Source organism: Dermochelys coriacea, chromosome 4, assembly GCF_009764565.3.
Source record: "Dermochelys coriacea isolate rDerCor1 chromosome 4, rDerCor1.pri.v4, whole genome shotgun sequence".
NCBI lineage: Eukaryota > Metazoa > Chordata > Testudines > Dermochelyidae > Dermochelys > Dermochelys coriacea.
The window spans coordinates 24753281-24779609 of NC_050071.1; the positions used below are offsets into that span (position 1 = coordinate 24753281).

General features: G+C 39.8%; 1 protein-coding gene across 10 annotated transcripts in view; it reads left to right on the plus strand.

Moving 5' to 3' along the window:
- The window catches only part of SMARCAD1 (SWI/SNF-related, matrix-associated actin-dependent regulator of chromatin, subfamily a, containing DEAD/H box 1), a 90338-nt gene that overhangs the window by 48869 nt on the left and 15140 nt on the right, over positions 1 to 26329 (plus strand). For all 10 annotated transcript variants that reach the window (XM_038399597.2, XM_043512611.1, XM_043512612.1 and 7 more), the window contains 5 exons: positions 18054 to 18256; positions 19824 to 19914; positions 21469 to 21568; positions 23732 to 23791; positions 23992 to 24067. In XM_038399597.2, coding sequence (XP_038255525.1) covers positions 18054 to 18256; positions 19824 to 19914; positions 21469 to 21568; positions 23732 to 23791; positions 23992 to 24067 — 530 coding nt within the window. The remainder of the gene's footprint in view (positions 1 to 18053; positions 18257 to 19823; positions 19915 to 21468; positions 21569 to 23731; positions 23792 to 23991; positions 24068 to 26329) is intronic.

Sequence of the window (26329 nt, forward strand, 5' to 3'; positions counted from 1 at the left end):
GCTGATTCTTTGGAAAAGTATTTGCTGAAGGGCTGCCTTCACCCTCTCTATTTGCTAAAATATTTTAACAGAATCAAGTTGTATGGGCTTGTTTGATTGAATTCAAAATATTTCTTTCATATAGATTACCTTTGTCAGCACTCACATGTTTCTATAGTTGCTGTTACCATATGCCCAAAATGTAACTAAGATACAGCAAACTAGTTTTTAGCAGATGTTTAATAGGGATATAGTTTTAATTCTTTTTTAAAAGATCCAGTATTCAGCAACCCAATACTTTCCCTACTAACTAATAAATTGGAATAATATAACAATTTGGATATGTCTTTTTTATTAAAAATGTAAAACTAAGCCCACACTCCAAGATTTTTTTCTCCAAACTTTTTCACATGTAAAATACATGGTAGACAATTAGAAATTGTCCTTGCTTATACAGTATTAGAAAAAAAAAACAAACTTGTAAACCAAAAATGATAAGGTTAAGGGCTAACAGTGTATTACAATAGATATAACTTGTAAACCAAAAATGATAAGGTTAAGGGCTAACAGTGTATTACAATAGATATCCAGAAACTGTACTAAAAGCTTCATAAATGCATAATATAAGAAGGCTTGCATTTGTTACCAAGAGTACTGCTGTATTAGAGATAGGTGGAAAAGTTAATTTTCTGAGAGTTGAATTGAAGGTCTTCTATGAAAAATCAAGTCTCAGCTCTAAAGACTGCTTTTTTTCTGTTCTGAAAAATCAGCATCTTAATTGCATTGTACTGGACAATAATCTTTGAATGCAAATTGTCAATGAAATGCAGATTGTTGTAACTATGAGGAATATTTTGAAGTTACTTAAAATTGAATCTTAATGGCTGAGGCAAATTTATATAGCTATTTCTCCTGATGAAAAGTAGAAAGTATAAGGATATAATAGTGAAAAATGTGTTGGAATAAATAATTCTCCTTCATTAAAGGGGAGGTAGTTAAATATGTAAAGGAAAGTATAGGCAGTTGAATGGTAAATATGGTAACGTTAAATATGTACAAAGAATATGGAGTAGAACCGTAGAGAAGTGGCATTAAACCTAAAAAAGTTGGTGTCCCTGTTTATAAAAACAAGGCTTTACTATGGTGGAAACATTTAAGTTGGCTCACACTAATTTAATTACATCTACAAGGGTATAGTTAGAGATTTTAAAAGAAACCATTTAATAGTACTTTTGGGGTAATGTGGATAACTGTCAAGGTGGATTTCATGCAAATAGTCATTTTGCTAAGTTACAACTTGAATATTTCCTTGGAACTTTAATTAGGTACCTACTTTTATTTATGTAGTTGATACTTTCACATTAAAGTCCTTGTGACTTTTTAAACTGTAGGAATATTCATGTAGTGAAAATACTGGCTTATGTAATTTATTGGGATGCATGTTGTCTAATCAAGGAATATGCATGTCTGGGTCATCTAGTACTTAGCAAATATTTAAATTGTTGGTAAAGTTACTTTATTTTTCAGTTGTGGGAATTGCTGTAGATCTTTGTATTGTTCATCTTTTTTTCCTGTTGCAGATTTTTGAAGGTTCTATAAATTATGATCAGAAACGTAGCTAACTGAAAACTTTCAGATTCATTTTTAATCTTCCAACAATATTGAATATACAGTTTGTTTCTAATTTGTTTTATTCAAACTCATGTTAGTGTATGCTTCAGTTTAAGACAGGATGAAAGAAATGTGCATACAACTTATTGTAATATATTTTGCCAGTAATTCAGAAAGTTACAGCACTTTCTCTCCAAATTCAAGATTTTTTGAATATTGTCTTCCTGTTGTTTTGGTAGATTAGTGGCTTTTTATGGAATGACAATGTGTATTTCTCTTAACAATGTCCTTTATCTTAATATGGCCATTTTAAAATGCAGCTGATTGAAATTTGGTTTAAGACCAAATGTTTTAAATAATCTGTGCAGTATCAAAATCTGTTCTGTATTTTGCTACTTGTTTTAAAAAATGCTTTTTGTCATTCTGCTTAGTTTTTTTTCCTAAATATCATTAACTATAATAGTGATCAATACAGACTGTGCTTTCATAGTCTTTCAATATGCTTTCAAAATCGTAACTGATAAAGTTGGTAGATGACACCCAAATTAAGGAAGTGGTAGGTAATGAAGATGGCAGGTCACTAACTAAGAGCAATCTGGATATCTTGGTAGACTGAGCACAAGCAAACTGTTGTAATACGGTTAAATGTCCACGTATTTATCTAGGAACAAAAAAGGGTAGGCCATACTTCCAGAATGGGGGATTCTAATCTGGGAACAGTGACTGAAAAAGATTTGGATTCATTAGCTGAACCTGAGCTCCTATTGTGATACTGTGGGCAAAGGAGCTAATGCGATCCCTGGGATGTGTAAACAGGAGAATTTCTGAATAGCAGCAGAGAGGTTATTTGACCTCTATCTTTGGCACTTGGGTGACCATGGATAGAATACTGTCCAGTTCTGGTGCCCACAGTTCAAGAAAGATGTAGATAAATCTGAGAGGGTTCAGTGAAGAGCCACGAGAATGGATTTAGAAAACATGACTTAGAGTGACAGACTCCAAGAGCTCAATTTATTGAATTGAACAAAGAGAAGGTTAAGGGATGGCTTGATTGTAGTCTGTAAGTACCTACATGGGGCATAAATATTTAATCATGGGCTCTTCAGTGTAGCAGAGAAAGATATAATGTGATCCAATGACTGAAGTTGGAGCTAGATAGAATCAGACTGGAAATAAGGTTTAAATATTTAACTGACAGAGTTATTAACCATTGGAACAGTTTACAAAGGTTTGTGTTGAATTCTTCATCACTGACCCTTTTTAGATCAAGATTGGATGTTATTCTAAAAAGATCAGATCTATGAATTATTTTGGGGAAGTTCTATGGCTTGCGTGAGGTGAGACTAGATGATCACAATGGTAACTTCTGGCCTAAGAATCTATCAGTCTGTGAATCTGTCTTTATAGAACATGAAAGCTGAAATGTGAAAGTTAATATTTTCTCAGATAATTCAAACTGCCAGTAAAATAAGGGTACTGGTTCACAGCCCACTATAGTAGGATCTCAGTGGAGACAATGAGTGAGATTGTGCTGTGTTTCTGACAGACAGAACACAGAATTTGCATACCCAGGGTTGAGTGGTTGGGGCTAAGGTGGCTTTAAGTATCCCTTGCACCCCATCTGAGCCTGCCCTGTTCTTTTGGCTGGAATAGCCCACATCATAACTGAGACAGCCCTGGAGACCTGTCTAAATTATGGTAGTACCCTGAGGCTGCCATATGGGTCACTTGACTGTGCTTTGGGTCCTGCCCTGGCATGCCCCTCCAAGCTCTGCCTCTAACATATCATCCTCTGTGCTAGGTAGGGTTGACAACCCTCCAGGATTGGCCTGGAGTATCTAAGATTTAAAGATAAATCTTTAATTAAAGATTATGTCATGTGATGAAATCTTCAGGAATACGTTCAACCAAAACTGGCAACTCTAGTGCTAGGGTTTGAAAGGGGGCCTTGGAAGGCCATCTTAAGATCTTCTTTGGTATCTGTGAAGTAGGAATTTCTCTGCAAGCAGAACTGAGCTTTTTAGGTATCCTTAACACTGCTGTTGCACTTTTACCAGGCATAAAGGGGCCAGAGTAGGGATGACGATGTCATCCTGTGGGATTAGTCCATTGTGAACGAACTGTTCTGACATTTTCAGAATTAAGGGCAATTTTAATTTGAAAGCCCTTCACCGCCATCTATGTGCTCACTTTCAGCGTGACTGTGGTAATTAGAAGAGGTGTTGAGTAGAACTTTTGAATGTGAACACTATTGCATATATTGGCCAAGAAAGATCTCAAGCTGCACATAATATTTTGTGTTCTCATTGGGTCCTATTGAAGTAAATGCTACAAAGGCCTTTATTTTTGGAGGAAGTAAGGTCTTCTAAAACTTTCCACTGTTAACTGTTCAAGCAAATAAGCTGGTCAGAGCATTGAGTTATTTGAACAGAAATTAGTGTATTTGGGAATTTCAGTTGCGTAACAAGAATTTTCTGGAACCCTCAATATTTTGAGTTCTTTTTAATGAACTTTGCCTTAACTCTATTTAATATGTATGCCATATCTGTCATAACTTTCTGAAATCAGCCCTATGCAAAAGTTAAAATACAAATAGTCTTAATTTTTTACCCTAAAAGAATGGAAACTTGTTGAACCTCAAAAACATTCTCTCTTCACCCAAGTAACCTCTTGTTCTTATTGTTTTCATCTTTGTCTTGTCCAGTTCACACCTAAAAGCTCTTAATATATTTATCCTCTATTCTTAATTTAACATAGGTTCCAATCCCACAGGTACTGAGTTTTTAGTGTTTGCTACTATGAATATTTCCAATAAAAGTTATGTGACCACTGATGGTCTGAGCACTAACCATAGAAGTACATATCTGCAGGAGCTGGCACTATCTTGACAGGAGTTTGCAGTGTCATTGCTCATATATGGCACTTAAATTATAATTTTTGTTACTAATACAGATGAATTGGAAACTGTCACCATTCTCTTCAACAAGAATTTGTAGTAAGATGTATTTCTGATGAAAATTGTTGTCTGGGCTGGAATCACCTCTTTAGGTTACCCAGCATTTCTCATTAAGATGAGTGTTCAGTTGCTTATGACTTGGCTGAACTTTAACTGTTCGGGCTAAAATTTTCATGCGGCATGTTTATCTGAGGCTGAAGTGTTTTGGAAAATTCCAAGAATGAGGCTAAAGAAAACGGCATTATTTTGCCCATATTAAAAAATTCCAACAACCTTTTCTTTGAAAAGCTCTACCGATCCTACGGTTTGAAGGAGAGATTTGAAATTTAGCAGGGGGTGACTTTGTCTCAGGGATGTGCCTTTTGCGTGCTCTGTGAAAATTTGCCCAAAGTTGCCCAAATTATAACAAAATATTGCAGTTTGCAGATACTCAGTAGAGACTTATTTTAGCAGCTGAATTCACTGAACATTTTATCCTCATTGGGTACGCTCCAGCCTGGTGCCGAACAGGCTTTCCCTCCCATTGCAATTCCGGGTTGCTGCAAGCCATGTCGAGTTTGGGTCTTGGTACCAGAACTGAGACCAGGGAGACTGCCTCTCCTGTGCTCTAGTGTCCCCCTTGCTGGGCCCAGACGATACATGTGTGGAAAGCTCCCTGGTTGGAATGCAGAGGAAACAAGAGCTGGACCAGAGCTGGTACAGGATGGGGAGAATTGGGACTGGCAGCTAGCAAGGAAATGAAGTAGGGAGAACAGGTATCACAAGGGGAGCCATAGAAGTCTGGGACTGAGAACCAGTGCGGTGGGAGAGGGAGCCAGATTGGATGAAGAGCCCTGGTGCGGGAAGAGAACTGAAACCAGCTGGGCAAAGAGAATGGCATGAGCAGCTGGAACGGGGATATACGGGGTATGCATACACAGCAATTAAAACCCACAGTTGGCGTAGCCTGAGTCAGCTGGAATGGCTTAGCAGCTGTTTAATTGTGGTATAGGCAGCTGTTTGGGTCCACTAGAATACACACCCCTGCAGAGTTTGAAATGGAGTCCAAGATTCCTGAGTCTCACCATTCCTCTGCTGTCAATAAATATCTGTGAAACCCACTGGCAAAGTGTTTCGTCCCGTTCTAATGCTGGTCCATATTGAGCATGACAACCTGCTACTTGCATCAGTTACCACTTCATCTGAAATAGCAGAGGTGAACAGTAAGCTCCCCATGATGGAATTTGTTTGCTTTTTAAGAATAAAAACCTAGGGAGTTACCCTTGTGTGTGTGCAATATGATAGTCTTTAATTTCATGATTACACAAACTCTGCCTCATTGAGAGCACAGGGTTAATTTACTCTGAAAACTAATCAGGGTTATGTGGCGATGAAGACTGTTGTCTGTAGGGATCATGAATCATTGGTTGCAAAAGTTAGAACAAGGGTGGGCAAACTTCTTGGCCTGAGGGCCGCATCTTGGAATAGAAATTGTATGGTGGGCCATGAATGCTCACAAAATTGGGGTTGGGGTGCGGGAGGGATTGAGGGCTCTGGTTGCAAGTGAGGGCTCTGGGGTGGGGCTGTGGATGAGAGGTTTGGGGTGCAGGAGAGTGCTGTGGGCTGGGATTGAGGGGTTTGGAGAGCGGGAGTGAGGTCAGGGTTGGGGCCTGGGGAGAGGCTCGGGTGCAGGCTCCGAGTGGCTCTTACTTCAAGCAGCTCCCAGAAGCAGTGGCATGTTCCTTCTCCGGCTCCTTTGGCCAGGCGGCTTTGCATGCTGCCCCATCCATAGGCACCACCCCTGAAGCTCCTATTGGAGCGCCAGAGGGGGCCATTGGAGCACATAGGAGCCAGAGCGGGGCAATGCTGCTGCTTCCGGGAGCCGCGTGGTGTGGCCCCTGACCCAGCGCCCCGGCTGGAGCACCAGAGCGGGGCCAAGCCCCAGACTCCGCTCCCCAGCAGGAGCTCTTAGAACGGCTTAAAACGGCTCGCAGGCCGGATTCGGCCTGCAGGCCATAGTTTGCCCACCCCGAGTTAGAAGATGTGAAGTGAATGAGGCAGAGGATTGCAGGAAGAGAAATATGGTCTGATAGGTCTGTTGCCCTGGAGAACTGAATTCTCTCCTTGCTTCTACTGCAGAGTTTCTGTGCAGTGCTAGTCAAATCACTTAAACTGACCTTTATGCAGGTAATCACTCATTTTGTGTTCCTCATTTTTCAGGTGCCTGATGTAAGATTGTGTGGTTTAATTTTCAAAAATAGCAAATACTAACACCTGCAGTTAAACTCAGTGGGAGCTGTACATTGAACTTATAAATAGCTATGTAATGTGAAAGACTGGCTTAAAAAAACAAGAAAAGTAATCGTAGATGTCTCAAATTGGGCACCCAAAGTGGATCCTTTTGACACTAATCTCTGTGCCTCAGTTCTCCCTCTGTGAAATGCAGATAGCATTCCTTCATCTGATAGTGTTATGCAAATATATTTATTGATGTTTCTGAAGCGCTTAAAAACTATAGTGATGGGTGCCCTAGAAAAGCCCATAGGAAATTAATAAATCGGTCTCTGAGAGTACGGCTTGAATAATGTTCCAGAAATAAGGCATAGGGCCAAACATTGAACAATGAGGCGAAAACAGAATACTGAATAACTGTTCATTAAGTTTCACAGTAGCAGCCGTGTTAGTCTGTATTCGCAAAAAAAAAAAAAAAAAAAAAGGAGTATTTGTGGCACCTTAGAGACTAATAAATTTATTTGAGCATAAACTTTCGTGAGCTGCAGCTCACTTCATCAGATGCCACAAGTACTCCTTTTGTTCATTAAGTGATCATCATTCGTCCTGTGCACTGAATAAGGCAGGGATCCTATGGAAAAAAGTTATCTTTTTACTGATATATTTGTGATTAAAATCTGATCTCCTTAACTGACTGGAGGTACCAAAAGAAAACCCACCTGTCCCAACACAAATCTCATTAGAAAAATTGAACGGGCAAATGAAGAAAAGCTAACAATAGGAACTGTACATACAGAAGAATTCACATTAGTTTATTGAAATGAACAAACAACAAAGTAAAATCTTAAATCTTCTTGCCAGAGTTATTTTTATCCAGCATTGAGGTAAAAATTGATGTAAGGTGTATCCAGGAAACTTGTTGCTTGGTGGTAGCTACTCAGTTACAGTATGCTGCTACTCCATATTTCACTGGACAGTGCTTCAAAGGTCCGATAAAAGTTGTTGAGTTGTATCCATTGTCTGTGGGACTCAGAAGTCTGTAGCCTAAACAATGTGTCTTTTAGGGCCGAATTTTAAAAAAATGCATGTATTATGGCCTACTTAACTGTGCATGCTTCTGAAAAATCCAGTCCTAGGTCTCTAGTGATCCCATGTGAATACAAAGCTAAGCACCTGAACTTCTCTGGCACAGTAATATCACTTTTTTTTTCTTTTTTCCTATAGGTAATTCAGAATAGCAGATAAAATTCATCTTGTTATAACTTGGAGATGAATGCTAATATGAAATAAAATATGTGGTTTTAGAACAGATGGCTTCAATTTCAGTGCATTTATTTATAGTTTACAGGATTTATATTCATGCCAACCAAAGCTTTAGGCATTAGGACAAACGTTGGAATTTTTAATCTCTTATTAAAATCACGTTCTTCATGGCTGTTTTTAATGAAAGATGTTTTTCAGAACACTTATTTGCAGGTATCTACATGCAAATCCCAGAATTGCTTAAATTAGAGGGATTTGGTAAGATTTTTCACTTTTTTTGTTTAAACAAAAACCCACACAAAAACCCAAAACCCCCAAAAAAAACACAAACTGCCAGTGAAGGATATCCTTTTATTGGTACACTCACTGAATTAAAGTGAGATGTAATTGTTGAATTGACATTAGCAAACCAGGTTTGTGTTGATTTCATATGGGTTCTTTACAGATATAAACTGCAAGTATGGGGAGCAGGGAAGGGATTGAGCAATTTAAAAGTTTAGATTTTTCGTTGTATGATCACTGGGTATCTTGTATAAGGAAGGGCAAGTTGTATAGGATGTTCGGATACTACTTGTTTTAAGGTTTCAGAGTAGCAGCCGTGTTAGTCTGTATTCGCAAAAAGAAAAGGAGTACTTCTGGCACCTTAGAGACTAACAAATTTATTAGAGCATAAGCTTTTGTGAGCTATAGCTCACTTCATCGGATGCATTTGGTGGAAAAAACAGGAGAGATTGATATACACACAGAGAGAACATGAAACAATGGGTTTATCATAGTGATCGCTTAAGATAAGCCATCACCAGCAGCGGGGGGAGGGGGGGAGAGGAAAACCTTTCATGGTGACAAGCAAGGTAGGCTATTTCCAGCAGTTAACAAGAATATCTGAGGAACAGTGGGGGGTGGGGTGGGGGGGAGAAATAACATGGGGAAATACTTTTACTTTGTGTAATGACTCATCCATTCCCAGTCTCTCTTCAAGCCTAAGTTAATTGTATCCAGCTTGCAAATTAATTCCAATTCAGCAGTCTCTCGTTGGAGTCTGTTTTTGAAGCTTTTTTGTTGAAGGATAGCCACTTTTAGGTCTGTAATCGAGTGACCAGAGAGATTGAAGTGTTCTCCAACTGGTTTTTGAATGTTATAATTCTTGACTTCTGATTTGTGTCCATTCATTCTTTTACGTAGAGACTGTCCAGTTTGACCAATGTAAATGGCAGAGGGGCATGATGGTGTATATCACATTGGTAGATGCGCAAGTGAACGAGCCTCTGATAGTGTGGCTGATGTGATTAGGCCCTATGATGGTGTCCCCTGAATAGATATGTGGACAGAGTTCGCAACGGGCTTTGTTGCAAGGATAGGTTCCTGGGTTGGTGGTTCTGTTGTGTGGTGTGTGGTTGCTGGTGAGTATTTGCTTCAAGTTGGGGGGCTGTCTGTAAGCAAGGACTGGCCTGTCTCCCAAGATCTGTGAGAGTGATGGGTCGTCCTTCAGGATAGGTTGTAGATCCTTGATGATGCGTTGGAGAGGTTTTAGTTGGGGGATGAAGGTGATGGCTAGTGGTGTTCCGTTATTTTCTTTGTTGGGCCTGTCCTGTAGTAGGTGACTTCTGGGTACTCTTCTGGCTCTCATCCAGATCTTTCATCCAGATCATACCACTCGATCCATTGTCTACAGCCAAGCGCTACGATATAACTGCATTTGCTCCAACCCCTCAGACAGAGACAAACACCTACAAGATCTCTATCATGCATTCCTACAACTACAATACCCACCTGCTGAAGTGAAGAAACAGATTGACAGAGCCAGAAGAGTACCCAGAAGTCATCTACTACAGGACAGGCCCAACAAAGAAAACAACAGAACGCCACTAGCCATCACCTTCAGCCCCCAACTAAAACCTCTCCAACGCATCATCAAGGATCTACAACCTATCCTGAAGGACGACCCATCACTCTCACAGATCTTGGGAGACAGACCAGTCCTTGCTTACAGACAGCCCCCCAATCTGAAGCAAATACTCACCAGCAACCACACACCACACAACAGAACCACTAACCCAGGAACCTATCCTTGCAACAAAGCCCGTTGCCAACTCTGTCCACATATCTATTCAGGGGATACTATCATAGGGCCTAATCACATCAGCCACACTATCAGAGGCTCGTTCACCTGCGCATCTACCAATGTGATATATGCCATCATGTGCCAGCAATGCCCCTCTGCCATGTACATTGGCCAAACTGGACAGTCTCTACGTAAAAGAATGAATGGACACAAATCAGACGTCAAGAATTATAACATTCAAAAACCAGTTGGAGAACACTTCAATCTCTCTGGTCACTCGATCACAGACCTAAAAGTGGCTATCCTTCAACAAAAAAGCTTCAAAAACAGACTCCAACGAGAGACTGCTGAATTGGAATTAATTTGCAAACTGGATACAATTAACTTAGGCTTGAATAGAGGGTGGGAATGGATGAGTCATTACACAAAGTAAAACTATTTCCCCATGGTATTTCTCCCTCCCACCCCACCCCCACTGTTCCTCTGATATTCTTGTTAACTGCTGGAATTAGCCTACCTTGCTTGTCACCATGAAAGGTTTTCCTCCTTTTCCCCCCCCCCGCTGCTGGTGATGGCTTATCTTAAGTGATCACTCTCCTTACAGTGTGTATGATAAACCCATTGTTTCATGTTCTCTTTGTGTGTGTATATAAATCTCTCCTCTGTTTTTTCCACCAAATGCATCCGATGAAGTGAGCTGTAGCTCACGAAAGCTTATGCTCTAATAAATTTGTTAGTCTCTAAGGTGCCACAAGTACTCCTTTTCTTCTGGCTCTGTCAATCTGTTTCTTCACTTCAGCAGGTGAGTATTGTAGTTGTAGGAATGCATGATAGAGATCTTGTAGGTGTTTGTCTCTGTCTGAGGGGTTGGAGCAAATGCGGTTATATCGTAGAGCTTGGCTGTAGACAATGGATCGTGTGGTATGATCTGGATGAAAGCTAGAGGCATGTAGGTAGGAATAGTGTGAGTAGGTTTCCGATATAGGGTGGTGTTTATGTGACGATCACTTATTAGCACCGTAGTGTCCAGGAATTGGATCTCTTGTGTGGACTGGTCCAGGCTGAGGTTGATGGTGGGATGGAAATGGTTGAAATCATGGTGGAATTCCTCCGGGGCTTCTTTTCCATGGGTCCAGATGATGAAGATGTCATCAATGTAGCGCAAGTAGAGTAGGGGCATTAAGAGACGAGAGCTGAGGAAGCGTTGTTCTAAGTCAGCCATAAAAACGTTGGCATACTGTGGGGCCATGCGGGTACCTATCGCAGTGCCGCTGATTTGAAGGTATACATTGTCCCCAAATGTGCAATAGTTATGGGTGAGGAGAAAGTCACAAAGTTCAGCCACCAGGTTAGCCGTGACATTATCGGGGATATTGTTCCTGACGGCTTGTGGCCCATCTTTGTGTGGAATGTTGGTGTAGAGGGCTTCTACATCCATAGTGGCTAGGATGGTGTTTTTAGGAAGATCACCAATGGACTGTAGTTTCCTCAGGAAGTCAGTGGTGTCTCGAAGATAGCTGGGAGTGCTGGTAACGTAGGGCCTAAGGAGGGAGTCTACATAGCCAGACAATCCTACTGTCAAGGTGCCAATGCCGGAGATGATGGGGCATCCAGGATTTCCAGGTTTATGGATCTTGGGTAGCAGATAGAATACCCCAGGTCGGGGTTCTAGGGGTGTGTCTGTGCGGATTTGTTCTTGTGCTTTTTCAGGGAGTTTCTTGAGCAAATGCTGTAGTTTCTTTTGGTAACTCTCAGTGGGATCAGAGGGTAATGGCTTGTAGAAAGTGGTGTTTGGAGAGCTGCCCTAGTGGCCTCTTGTTCATACTCCGACCTATTCATGATGACGACAGCACCTCCTTTGTCAGCCTTTTTGATTATGATGTCAGAGTTGTTTCTGAGGCTGTGGATGGCATTGTGGTCTGCACGGCTGAGGTTATGGGGCAAGCGATGCTGCTTTTCCACAATTTCAGCTCGTGCACGTCGGCGGAAGCACTCTATGTAGAAGTCCAGGCTGCTGTTTCAACCTTCAGGAGGAGTCCACCCAGAATTCTTCTTTTTGTAGTGTTGGTAGGAAGGTCTCCGTGGGTTAATATGTTGGTCAGAGGTGTGTTGGAAATATTCCTTGAGTCGGAGACGTCGAAAATAGGATTCCAGGTCACCACAGACGTCAAGAATTATAACATTCAAAAACCAGTTGGAGAACACTTCAATCTCTCTGGTCACTCGATCACAGACCTAAGAGTGGCTATACTTCAACAAAAAAGCTTCAAAAACAGACTCCAAGGAGAGACTGGTGAATTGGAATTAATTTGCAAACTGGATACAATTAACTTAGGCTTGAATAGAGCCTGGGAATGGATGAGTCATTACACAAAGTAAAACTATTTCCCCATGGTATTTCTCCCTCCCACCCCACCCCCACTGTTCCTCTGATATTCTTGTTAACTGCTGGAATTAGCCTACCTTGCTTGTCACCATGAAAGGTTTTCCTCCTTTCCCCCCCCTGCTGCTGGTGATGGCTTATCTTAAGTGATCACTCTCCTTACAGTGTGTATGATAAACCCATTGTTTCATGTTCTCTTTGTGTGTGTATATAAATCTCTCCTCTGTTTTTTCCACCAAATGCATCCGATGAAGTGAGCTGTAGCTCACGAAAGCTTATGCTCTAATAAATTTGTTAGTCTCTAAGGTGTCACAAGTACTCCTTTTCTTTTTACTTGTTTTAAGTTAGACTAGTATATCAAATTGTACCAGAGCACCCTTTTATCCATAATTCTGTGAAGAACATGTTGAAAAGTTAATATAGTAGCAGTAATACTGAAGACTGGCAAATATAAGTGTTTGCCACTTAGGTGTTCTCAATTTAACATTGTTTAAGTTAAAAATACTTATCATTTCCCTCTTTAAACTGAAATATATTTTGCACTTAATATTTTTTGCCTGAGGATTCATTGATAACAAACCTAGCCCCCAATCCTGTAATGATAGGTGTTGATTGATCTCTGACCTAAAGCAAATCCCCACTGATTTCTGTGGGGCTTCATGCAGATAAAAAAGGTCCACCTCCAATGTCTTCATGAAGAATCAGGGTTGTGGCTTTGTTTAGCCTTTCAGTGCCCCTTTGAGGCAGATAAACCTTGCTAGTTGTACATTTAAGGAAACTGAGGCCCAAAGTAAGTGCTCAGTCACACATGGTGCAAGTGGCAGAACTTAATAGAATCCGCCTCTCCTTATTGCCAGTCATTACTTCAAGCTTCTCTTTGCGTATGAATCTGGGTAGCGACACATGTTGAGGTTTCTTGTCAATCATTTCTTCTGGTGGTAGGAAGTTAAAATATTATTTAAAACGCTACGAATATTGATTCTGTTTGTATTATATTAGAGTGAAAAGATACCAAGTGTTGAGGAATTGCAAACAAATGAAGGTGATGTATGTAGATTTTAAGCAGGCATGTGACAGAAGAAATGAGGCTACATGTTGGAATAAACAGTGCCTGACTGTCCACAAAATTATTCCCAGGTAAAGAGTTCTGTGCGTTTATTAAAGGGAGAAATATAGTGTGAAATAATAAGAGGGTTGCTTTTGGCTGTAATTGGTTACTCTGTTCCATTTCATTAACATCAAGGTCAGAATAAGGGAATGAAATTAGACATTGATTATCTGTGATGTACAGATAAGCTACAACATGGATTCTGAACTTGGTGGTTGCAAACAGGTCTGGGGGATTCTGACCATCCTCCCTTTACTTTAATGGCTAGATGGCAAAGAGGTCCTAAAGCATTTTTGGTTGTTAACATGTTGAGAGCCCCTTGGCGAGGAAATACTATTGTTGCTAGGCTTCTATCTGTTTAAACTAGAGCACGCTTCAGGCTCCCAGACCAAGATTATATTTTGAACGAATGGTAAACTCCAGAAAAATAAAAAGTGACAAAGGAAATGGACCAAGGTGAAGGAGAGACTATTGTAAAGTTTTTAGAATACAGTTCTGGAACTTTGACTTGTGTTCTTCCAATTCACTTGATGTGACTCTTGAAAAGTTAACCTCTGTGCTGCGGTTCAGACCTCTTTAAAACGGAGCATTACTAACTGTACAAAATACTTCGAGAGCCTCTGCTGAATGGTGCTAGAAATGTGCAGTGGTGGTAGTAATAATGAAATTAAATGAGGTTGCGTAGCACTGTGAAGTTTGATGCGTGATGTGGAATAATAGATGGAAAAACTGTTCTAGTAGCAGTAATTGGAGAATATGAAAGCCAATCTGAAGAAGATACATTATGAAATGTCTTCAGTATAGTGCAGTGCAACCTTAATGAAAGTGTTCAGGCAAGGACTAGAAAATTGAGCTTTGTGGCATAAATGGTGCTGTTGAGAAGACTCACTTGGAGAATGAAAGAAAAGGAGTACTTGTGGCACCTTAGAGACTAACAAATTTATTAGAGCATAAGCTTTCGTGAGCTACAGCTCACTTCATCGGATGCATTTCAAGTTATCATCCCAGCAGAAAGTGGCATTAGGCAAGCACATGCATGACTGAGGGTTTCTAAAGCTGAAATGTTAAGGGAAGTCCAAGTTCAGATCCAATGTTTTGCAGATGCTTTGGGAAGGTCAGTTATTTGGCAACTGCAGAAACTTGACATAGTTCCCTCCACAGGCTATCTCAATTTATCTACTTCAGTACTTTACTAACATATCATAGTTAGGACACTATATCAGGGTGGCTACTAAGGCCGCCCTCTTGTGCTAAGTCCTGTTGTGATGCTCCCTGGGGATACCCAGGGTTGTGAGGTATCCCGCTACTTCCTGCCCTTAGCGTCAGGGAGCTTTGTCCATTCCTGCCAGGTGACTGCTGACACCCCGAGTCACAGGCAACATAATCACTTTCCTCTCAGCCCAAGTGTGCACCACTGTCCCTCTGCAACCTGACGCATTCCAGCCCCAGTTTCTCTGGCCATTCCCCCTGGAGTGTGGAGACCGTATCCACTGGACACTCACAGAATTACTAGACCTGCTGTTCCCAAAGGAGCAGTTACACCACAGTTTACTGGTTACACCTTAGGTTCTAGCTCTGCTTAACACACAGCACTTAGATTTGTTTGTTTAGTAAACGTATTTTTATTTTCATTATAAAGAATAGATATTTAAATTATAGCCAACAGGATTAATGGAAACAAAGGTTATATATAAAATCAAATCATAACATGTTCTAGCACTTAAGCTTAGCTAACTAGATGCACTCTTGTCTAATGATGCACTGCTTCCCCCAAGGTCCTTCTCACAGAATTTTCCAACCAGGATGCCTGAGACCCTCTCTTCATGAGATCAAGCCCATTGGCAACTTGTCTCCCCAGATGGGGGATATACCATGACATCTTTCTGCACCCTTAGATGTGTCCAACCAGTCATTAGTTCTTCAGCTATGAAACAGGGATACTCCTCCCTCCCCTATTTTTTTAACCTCTTCCCTTTAATTTTTCTTCCAAAGTCCCTGCAAAATCTTCATTGGCATTTGACGTAGAATGCTAATAGACTTCTGTGGTCACAGTGGTCAGCTACAGAGATAAGTGTCTCCCACTTCCTGTCTGGAGAAGTAGATCTCAAGGCATGCTACCTCTGGGTGACCTGTGTTTAACTACAAGGCCTTAAGAACATAATTTCCAGTGTGCGTGCGTGCGTGCGTGCATGCGCACACATCTCCTTACATATTACCCACCCATAAATTTCGCAGAGATGATGACCACCAGTGTGTGACACGTGCTTTCAGTGAAAACGTTACAAGACCCTTTTTGGTGACTTAGAATGTAAATGCCAGACTTGGAGGGTCCCTGTAATTCTTATACACCCCTGTGCTGTCTGCCAGGTGGCATCAAGAGATCCTTGGGTCACAACTGTACAAACACTGAGTAAGTTATGGTCTCTGACCCAAATAGCTTGTGGATATCTAAAATCACGAACAGAGAAGGGAGCGTGAGGAAAGAATAATAGGAATATGAATTTATATAGACCAGAGTATACAGTTAAATTGGGTGGCTTTATAAAAGGTGATGGAAACATTTAATGTGTTTCTCTTAAAACTCTTCAAGACATTCCTTGCATCTTTGCACAAATAATTTTGTTCTTTAGCAACTTCTAAACCTTTTCCAAAATACAGTGTCCTTTTAGAAATGTAATATGCAGAACAGCATGTGTTGTTGCAAATGAGGTCCAACAAGAGCTTTATATAGTAAAATAACACTTTTTGTACCGGTTTTACTTCAGTTTTTGGATTCATTTTATTTGCAGTACTGTGCCCCAGCACCTAGCTTTGCTTCACTCCACTTGTGACTTTCCTGAGAATGTGCTACCATTATCTTGCAGATAGTAAGCCCTTCACAGCACTGATTGTACAGTGCTCAGTACAGTGCGGTCACAATCCTGATTGGGGCCTTTGTGCACTACAATTACACTCCTGTTATTAATAACAAAGGTACAATTGAAATAAGTTTTCTGAGACCAGCATATAGAGCTGCTGCTAGTTCGACATTTCTACATGACCCCTAAACCTCCTATAAAAACAGCACACCTAGCAATGTGTGCTCCTGACCTCCTACCACAGCTCTGTGTATGAGTGCCCACCTAGATTTCTTCTCCCATTTACATGAGAGTCAATGGAAAGGATGATTTCCAGCCAAGACTGGAGTTGAGGCTAAGGATTTATTTATACAGAAAGGTTTCAGAGAGGCAGCTGTGTTAGTCTGTATTCGCAAAAAGAAAAGGAGTACTTGTGGCACATTTGAGACTAACCAATTTATTTGAGCATAAGCTTTCGTGAGCTACAGCTCACTTCATCGGATGCATTTGGTGGAAAAAAACTTTTCCGATGAAGTGAGCTGTAGCTCACGAAAGCTTATGCTCAAATAAATTTTAGTCTTTAAGGTGCCACAAGTACTCCTTTTCTTTTTGCGAATACAGACTAATACGGCTGCTACTCTGAAACCTGTAATTATGCAAGGCACTGAATTTAGCCGTATGGAGTGGAAATCTATCAGGAATGCATCCGATGAAGTGAGCTGTAGCTCACGAAAGCTTATGCTCAAATAAATTTGTTAGTCTCTAAGGTGCCACAAGTACTCCTTTTCTTTTTGTCTATACAGAAAGTTGTCCATTTCTCATTCTCTCACACACAATGGTTGCAGAACATAAAACCACATTCTGAATTTAAAGAAAAAAAAATTAACTTCCGGCCCTGAGTCTCGTCTCTTTATTAAGGTGCTCTGATTTTGGAAGCAGCTCTCACAGCAGCGTCCAGAACACTGACAGCCGTAGTCCTTACTGATTTTTTTTTTTCTTTTCTTTTTCTTTTTCTCTGCAGCTGCGCTGCCCGGCAAGAGCTCGCAGCCCAGAGCATTGCACCAGCGGCGCAGTGAGCTGAGGCTGTGGGGGAGGGAAATCAGCAGGGGGAGGGGCCGGGGGCTAGCCTCCCAGGCCAGGCGGGAGGGTCCCGGGGGCCGGATGTGGCCGGTGGGCCATAGTTTGGCTCCTATCCTTTTTACCAGAGGTGGTCAAACTGCTGACATGGTACCATCATTCTTACCACTAACACCATTGTGTATAGTCTTGAAGCTGTTCAAGAACTCAGGGAATGTGAGCTGAATTTTGCAAAACTATAGGTGTTAAAGGATTAAAAAAAAAAACCCCTCTCTGAAACAGGTTTATGGATTGTTCCTTCAGCTTCTAACAGGGATGAAAGGAAGCTAAGTCAGCTGAGAGCATTAGCAACGAAAGTTCACACTGGCAGTGATGTAATAACCTTTATATAATAATAACCTTTATATGTATTTTTCTTACAAAAAATGACTAATACAGTATTTATGAAAGATTAGAGTTATAAAACCATGTTTAAGCTGCTTGATGCTTAAATTTTTAATTTTTAATTAAAATTTTTAATTTTGCTATCCGTGTCAGTTGGAGTATTTTTTTTTTTCTTTTAATAGTTTACGAAAATGAGTAAGACAAACGGATTATCAGAAGATATTATATGGAACTGTAAAATACTGCTCAAAGAGAGAGAGGTGGTTCTAAAACTCATGAACAAATGTGAAGACATTTCAAATAAATTGACAAAACAAGTTACCAGGATCACTGAAGATGGAGGATGTGGATGGAACATAGAGCAACCTTCCATTCTGAATCAAAGGTACATCTGAATACTACTAACATACAGAAAAAATTGTTTGATACTATGTACAGGTGGAGGCAGAGATTTTTTAAAAATGTGAGCCTGAAATTAGGTGTTCAAGACCATGTTTAGTCACCTAAATAAATGGACTGATTTTTTTTCAAAATGGTTGAACATCCAGCAGGCTCCCTTGACTTACATAGGAGCTGCTTCAGTTCCTACTTCCCTTAGATGCCTGAATACAGTTGAGAGGTTAGGAACCTATTTTTGGACATCTGACCCAAAAGGATTTCCTTCATGCTTTACAAGGTACATGCACTGGGCTCTCAAATTTACAAAAAAAAAAAAAAAAAAAAAAAAATCTTTGTGGGAGGGACATGAAAGAAGGTAAAAAGGGGAGTTTTTGCCATTCATGTGTGAGGGAGACTTACATATGCATTAATTGGTAACCCCCAACTTTTTCATAAACTGGATAAAATAAGTTAATGGAATTACAGAAGTAAATAAGACAGCCTGCGGTGCATACTATGAATAAAAAGTTTTATTGAAATGTTATTAAGAGTCTCAGCAATGGCTTAGGATTTGTGCGTTACAGGGTTGAAATGTGTGGATGCCCTGATGTTCAGAATCTGTCAGAATTGACTCAGCCCTTCAACTTTCCAAGGCAGATAAAAATAAGTTCTGTGCAGTTGGCTGTATGGCTCAGTTTTGAATGAGATCTTGCAAACTGAGGCCTGGATCCTACAAGCTGCTCTGCAGAGCTTGATGCCTAAACACACCAAGGAGCCCCTTTTGACCTCCGTGCTGCAGAGCAGCCCACCCATAGCGAGCAATTTTCAGAAATTGAGCATAAGGTCTTGTGCACACTATGAGGTCACCAAAAATTCCCTGTGTAGTATATACTTTGGACTACTGTTTTTACACCTCTGATTAAAAGAACAAATAGATATTTTGTTGAATTGTTTTGTTTTTGCTGTTAAATAAAAATAGAGTTGAGCTAACACTTTCCCGGTGTGTTGAGAGCTGAAAAATGGATGATCATTCTTGACTGCATACCCTATTTTTCTTCTGCATCTCCTGTTCAGTTTTTAATTGTTAAAATAAACTTTCTAAAGAGGGTCACTGTATGAGAGACTGCGAATAAGTTGTTCTGCTTTACCAATAGCTGCAGCTGCATCACAGATTCTATAATAGAACTACAATGGTTTTTCCATATCTTTAAGTAATTATTGTATGTCAATCGATAAAAAAAAAAAAGACAAAATATAAATGGCTAAAGGATAACAGTGTAGTTTCATTGTTTTTAAATAATTATTAAAACGTATAATAGATTCAAACAAAACTAAAAACAGTTTTTAAACCTAAGTGACATTTGTTTTGTTTGTAATCATGGGCTGGGAGAGACGTTCACGACTTCTGAAAATGAATTCTTGGCTCCCAGGTGGGCCTTGGGTGGAGTAAATGGTGGGAAACCCAACAATAAACTTTTAGGATGACCATTGTAAAAATTTATTATTTTTATGGTAATCTTTCATATAGAAACAATCAGAAGGAGCTAAAATTGTAAATTATTCTGTTTTTTCAGTATGGAGCTCAAGCCATATCAGAAGATAGGTTTGAACTGGCTAGCACTACTGCATAAACATGGATTGAATGGTATTTTAGCTGATGAAATGGTAAGTAGAAAACAGAATACGTAGGAAATTCTAAACTGCTCATCTGACCTACTTTTATCTAACTAGTTCATATAAAATGCTTAAATGTGTTCCATAACCACAAATTAGTAACTTGACGTTGATTTAGTTGAAAAACTTTACCAGTGGAAAATCACTTTAAAACTGTTGCTTTGCATTTTTTTTTCCTTTTCTTAAATTAATTGTGAGTTACTGTAGCAGTAACTAGTGAACTGTTACTCACAGTGTCACAATAAAAAGTCTTTAAATATTCTGAGGGCTATACCATTAATATCTATTGTAAATCAGAAGTAGAAATGAGATTGTGAGACAATTTCATTTATACTGTATTGTAAAATTAATTTTAATTTGGAAACCACAAGTTCCTTTGTTTTGCGCAGAGTTACTCAAATTGCAATATCCCTTTACGAGAGAAGGGTTTGAATTTCATAGCCTTGGATAACTGAGGATCAGATGATGGTTTTGGGTAGTGGAAGCCACTCACATAGCAAAAAGCTTGCGTGAACAAGGGATGTTTCTCACTGCAGTAACATCAGACATTTTAGGTGTCTCACATCAGATTGTAATTTAACCCATAATACATTTTTCAAATTCTCTTTACCACTTCTAAAACTGCTAGAAGATTGTGAGAAAAGTAGAATAGCAGAGACCCTCCTCTCCTTCCCCTGCCTTTTCCCCCACAGCGATTGGCTGTCAGCTGTGAATTCCCTTCTCCCTTTGTCTCTGGTTGGGTTTGACAGGGTTTGTGAGAGAAGGTTATGGATTTCTGAGTTCTTAAGTGGCAGTCACCTGTAATTGTGACCTTCGGTTACATTTACAAGTAATATGATTGGTGCTATTGGTTTGGATATTTCATTGGGACTCGAATAATGTTCCTTGATTTCCAAGTACTTCACTCTACGCTTGACATTAATCCTACTAATACCTCTGTGTGGGGTAGATAAGTATTCAGTATTTTAAATAGAAAACACAAAAAGACAGTACAGTAATAGTTGCTCGAAGCCTACTCTATTGCGAAGAGCTTTCTACTAAATTTCTCTTCAGAATCCTAGTTTATATCACTCTTGTTGTAATTACTGGAATACACTTTACAAAGATGGTCCTTTTTATATAGGGCACTCAAAGAAATGCTCTGGATTTCAAATAATGGTCTGCACATCAATAACATAGGCTGTGGGAAGACAAGTCAAAGGTTGCGGGGAGAGGGGGAAATAGATTAAAATTTAAACTAAAATGAGAACATTACAAATGAATTATAAGAATAAATGAAAAGACAGATTAATCTGTAATGAGGGAGGGTTAAGAGGAAGAGAGTCATTAAATGATTTGAGGATGATTACTCTCATATTCAGGTGAGTCAAAGGAAGTATATTGTCTAAAATATAGCTGATAAACACTAATATTTTTTATTTTTGTTGCACCTTTCCACTGACCATGTGTAAACACTTGAGAAATATCAACTCATTAGTCCCAACTATTCTTACTTTTACAATGACTATATTAATTTTAATGTAAACTTTTAATGTTTCTTCCTAGGGTTTAGGAAAAACAATACAAGCTATTGCATTCCTGGCATACCTCTACCAAGAGGGTGATAAAGGTCCTCATTTGATTGTTGTGCCAGCTTCAACTTTAGGTAAATTAAAGATTTCGCAAGTATTTGTAATGAAATAAAAAAAATTATGCAGATTGACGTTTTAAGATCACACCTTTTATATATACATTTTTACTTTAGAGGAAAGTTGGTGATGTAATTTCTTTATGCTAATGTTGAGTTTTCTAAGGGTATGTCTACACTGCAATTAGACACCCATGGCTGGCTCCTGCTAGCCGAGTCAGGCTTGCTGGGCTTGAGCTGCAGGGATGTTTAATTGCAGTGTAGACTTTCTAGCTCGGGCTGCAGCCTGAACTCTAGGACCCTCCCACCTCGCAGGCTCCTAGAGTCTGGGTTCCAGACCAAGCCTGAATGATCTACACTGCAAACCAGCCCCACAGCCTGAGCCCAAGTCAGCTGCCACGGGCGTGCTGTGGGTGTCTAATTTCAGTAGAGATATGCCCTCAGTGGTTGAAACTAAAGCTGTTAAACTGAGTTGAAGCCATAGCCTATATTGATACTGAATTTTTTTTAAGACACTTGCATTGAAATTACAGTTTGTAAGTAGGTACAAAAATAATAATTAAAAAAAATTATGTATGTTTTACAAAATGCAGCTACAATTTTAATGCAGTGCTAGTGTGTTAATTTTACTCTAACTTTGGTAGATTCCGGTCACTTAACACAGAATAAGACTGATGTAATTGGTGTTTTATTTCTCTACCAGGGTCACTTAACTTAAGGGTAGATTTCATTTTTTAAAAAAATATTACCGGACCCCTTTTGCACCACAGAATCCCTCGCAAAGGTGTATTAGATCCCTAAAAACGACTGGCTCTGTGCAGAGCTATCAATCGCTTGCTTTTTCTTGATTGTTAAACTTGCTCGCAATTTTCCTCCTTTTTTTTTTTTTTAAAGAACATAAAATTTCCCTTACTGTAAAACAATTTTGTGGAATTTTTTAACAACTTGTTTGCTTTGATGACCCATAGGCAGGATTTATCATTGGATAACTTCCTAGCTGATGTTTAAATAGAATCGTTCATAACTTCCAGGTTTTAAAGTACCTATTTTAATTTATGGTATCGTGTAGCTAAATAGCTTGTCTTTTTCACCACCAGAAATTGGCCAGTAAAAGATATTACCTCACCCAGCTTGTCTCTATTTTCATTTAGACGCTCTTGTCTAAAATAACTTCATTTAAATGTGCATTTTTACAAGTGAGTCCATTTATTCCAATATTAAAAGGATATCTTTTCTTTACACCTGAAAGATGTATAGTAAAAGGTCTTCTTTCTTGGATTTTTTAAAGTGATTTTTAAAGACTTGTGAAAGGTGCCAAATTGATAGCTCTAGAGATTGTAGTCCTTAGCCAAAAAACAGGTACAGTATAGGGAGAGCAAGAGCAAGGTGTCTATAGCTGTGTTGTCAAGATGCCTCAGTCCTGTCCTAACGGTCCCGTCTAGGAGGCCATAGGGTAGTCCATCCCCATTCGGTCCTTAGACCTCTCTGCAGAGATGCCAGTTGTGATGATTTGGGCATCTGTCCATCGAGACCAACCCATGTGTCACATAAAACCACAGATGTCGGTTTGACTCAGTAAGATTGTCGGCAACAACTTTTGATCATTATCTGCCTGGACTTCAATGTAGATGTGAAAGAATTTCTATCCCTTTTCCAATTCCCATAGCAAGTTTTGTTATGAGGCACTTGTAAATAAAGGTCTCTAGAAATTAATTTTTTAGAGAAATAAATGTCCATTCAGCCCAGAATCTGAGTATTCTGTCCTGGGAAGTTGAGTTTTAACTAATACTGTTTTATATCAAACATGATGTTAATGAGCAGAAAAAAATCAAATCCTCGTAAATTTATGTCTAAAAGTGAGCTGTACAAGAGTAATGAAAATCCTCTTTAAAGATGTTTCTTTTAATTATGTAAAAAACCTGACCTTTTCTTAATCCCCAAGCTCCTATATATTAGCTTCCAGTGAACGTGGGAAATATTTAGCATCTTTGTCAGCCATTTTTAACATTGTAAGATTTTATAACACAGAAATCCATAAAACAGTATCATATTTTTGCTTCAGTATAATTTTATTTGATTTTTAACTGATTTTTAGTCTAGTGCTGAGGAAGGCTAAAATGTGTTGTGAAGTGTATTAGTTTATATAAGATTCATATATTGCTTTCTAATAATCTTTTACAGATAACTGGATAAGAGAGGTTAATCTGTGGTGTCCTGCTCTTGATGTCCTTTTTTATTATGGTAAGAAATCTATTAGTCTTCAAAATACAAAAGCAAAAACATTAGTTTTAAGGCTAAGCTGATAATGTGGTAGGCTGCCTACGCAACATAATAGAACATGAAATAGACATTAGGCAGAGTTTTCAGGATAATAGTTTAAATACAGATAGTTAATGCACAGAAAATACTGTACTAATGTATCTATTTTTTTCTTCCTGTAGGATCCCAAGAGGATCGTAAGCAACTCAGAATTGACATTAATAATAAAATTGTAAATTTCAATGTGATTGTGACCACGTAAGTACCTGTAATTAAAAGTAACCAGTAAATGAAATAAAAATGTTGCTCTGCTGACCTCTAGTGGTAGTGAGCATCATCAACTTCTTGAATATAGAATCATATTTCAACTCTCAAACAAGGAGTTGAATTGGGTCAGCAGAAAGTACTGTCAGCTGATTTTTTTCAGTCTTACTGTTCAGATGGCCAGTGTCAAAGCTTAACACCTTTTTTGTGGTAGATACGTAAAACCGATCTGACCCACAGTATGGTACTGGTAGAATCTTCTACTGCTTTCTCTGCCTTTAGGCAATACAGAAGGAAGAGTTTAGAATACAACCAAGAGCACTGGGAGCTACACAAAGAATGTCACCATCACTGATGGCTCAAGATAGGTGGAAGAAGCTCACAAACTTGGACTATTGTGATATTGAATATCAACATCATGTAGCAGGGTTGGACAAACTTTTTGGCCCGAGGGCCACATCGGGGTGCCGAAACTATATGGAAGGCTGGGTAGGGAAGGCTGTGCCTCCCCAAACAGCTTAGCCCCCACTCCCTGTCAACCCCCTCCCAGTTCCCGCCCCCATCTGCTCCCCTCAGAACCCCTGTCCCATCCAACTGCCCCCTGCTCCTGGTCCCCTGACTGCCCCCCAAGGACCCCCTGCCCCTTATCCAACCCCCCCCCGGCCCTGGCCCCCTTACCATGCCGTTCCGAGCAGCATGTCTGGCCGCCGTGCTGCCTGGCTGGAGCCAGACGCGCTGCACTGTGTGAGCGCGCAGCCCCGCTGCCCAGAGCGCTGCCCGCGCCGTAGCGTGGCTGTGGGGACAGGCCGGGGGCTAGCCTCCTGGGCCAGGAGCTCGGGGGCCGGGCAGGATGGTCCAGCGGGCCATAATTTGCCCACCTCTGTCATATAGAGTACTATTAGATATTGTCTTACGATGACTAACAGCATGGGGAAGAGAAGGGTTCTGGATGAAATATATCGGAAATTTCTCCTTAAGTGGAAGACAACTAAAAGGGAGTTGAGTGAGGAAAACTGTGTATGGGTACATTCCTGTACATGCCACCATCTAGATTTGAGCATTATGGATAATTTTAATTGATTAAAAATGCAAATTAAAGTAAAAGGCCCAGGAATTCTCTTCCAAAAAGGAAGGAAATTGCACAAGATATTTCAAAACTTTCCAAAGGAAGTTGGACATTTCAAGATGAAGATTTTACTTTAAAAAAAAAAAGGGGGGGGGCGGGGAAGGAAGCTCATGTTCATCTGTAATTTGCCAGTGCCAAGTTATGTTCTGTAACAAACGGAAAAAAGGCAACTATACCCTAAAGTCACCAGTACCATTGTGTCTCAAAGTCCTTTCTGTGCCCCTTGCAAATACACAGGGACAGATACTCAGAATTTGCAAAATGTAAACATAACTTGCTTTGGGCTTTACATCATTTATCTATACAAAAAAAAATGTTGGGGCTTATGTGTCTGTCCTCATTTGTGGCCCTCAAGTCCCTTCATTTTGCAGAAATGTGACCCCAGATAGTAAATATCAAACAAGAATGTGCCTTGCCTTCAATATTTTTGCACTAAACTTTCCATTAAATATTTTTGATCCCATAGGTTTTCTGCTTTTCTCTCTCTCTCTCTCTTTTTTTTTTTCTATTTTTTGTTTGATTCTGCCATTAACTTGACTTTATACTTTCAGATTTTTAGCTGGTTAGGTTTTCCTTTCCTTAATCTAAACCTTCTTTCACCCCCATTATCCTTCATTCTCCCTTCTTCCTATGTGACTGCTTTCCTGATTACTTCTTCCTACTCCCACTTCCTCTTCCTCAGAAAGACACCTGTCAGTCTCTCACCTTAGGAATGAAGAGTTAAAGGTGAGGCCTGCTCACCAGACCTAAATTGGAGCTGATTGATTGATTGATGCAGGACAGAGGTTTTGGTGTCAGACAGGACCATGGGACCATCCCCTAACTAGATGGAGAAATGTGCAAATGCAAGACCAGCTGTCCCTTGTGCTGTTGGAGATGGGAAGAAGTCATTCAACCTGTTTGGAATTAGTTTAACTACTAGAATCTGTGCCTAAGTTCATAGGCACACTGCACCTCTTTAAGTGCATGTTAAACCTCTGCACATACTCAGTAATTTGTAAACATGCATAACTTTGTTCTCTCAAACAACTTTTTAAGCCTTGAAACATTCTCAGTGAAGACTGTTGAGTTTAAAACCTCAGAAATGTAATAGTTCCGTTTTTAAAAATGAGAGACAACACTTAACAAAG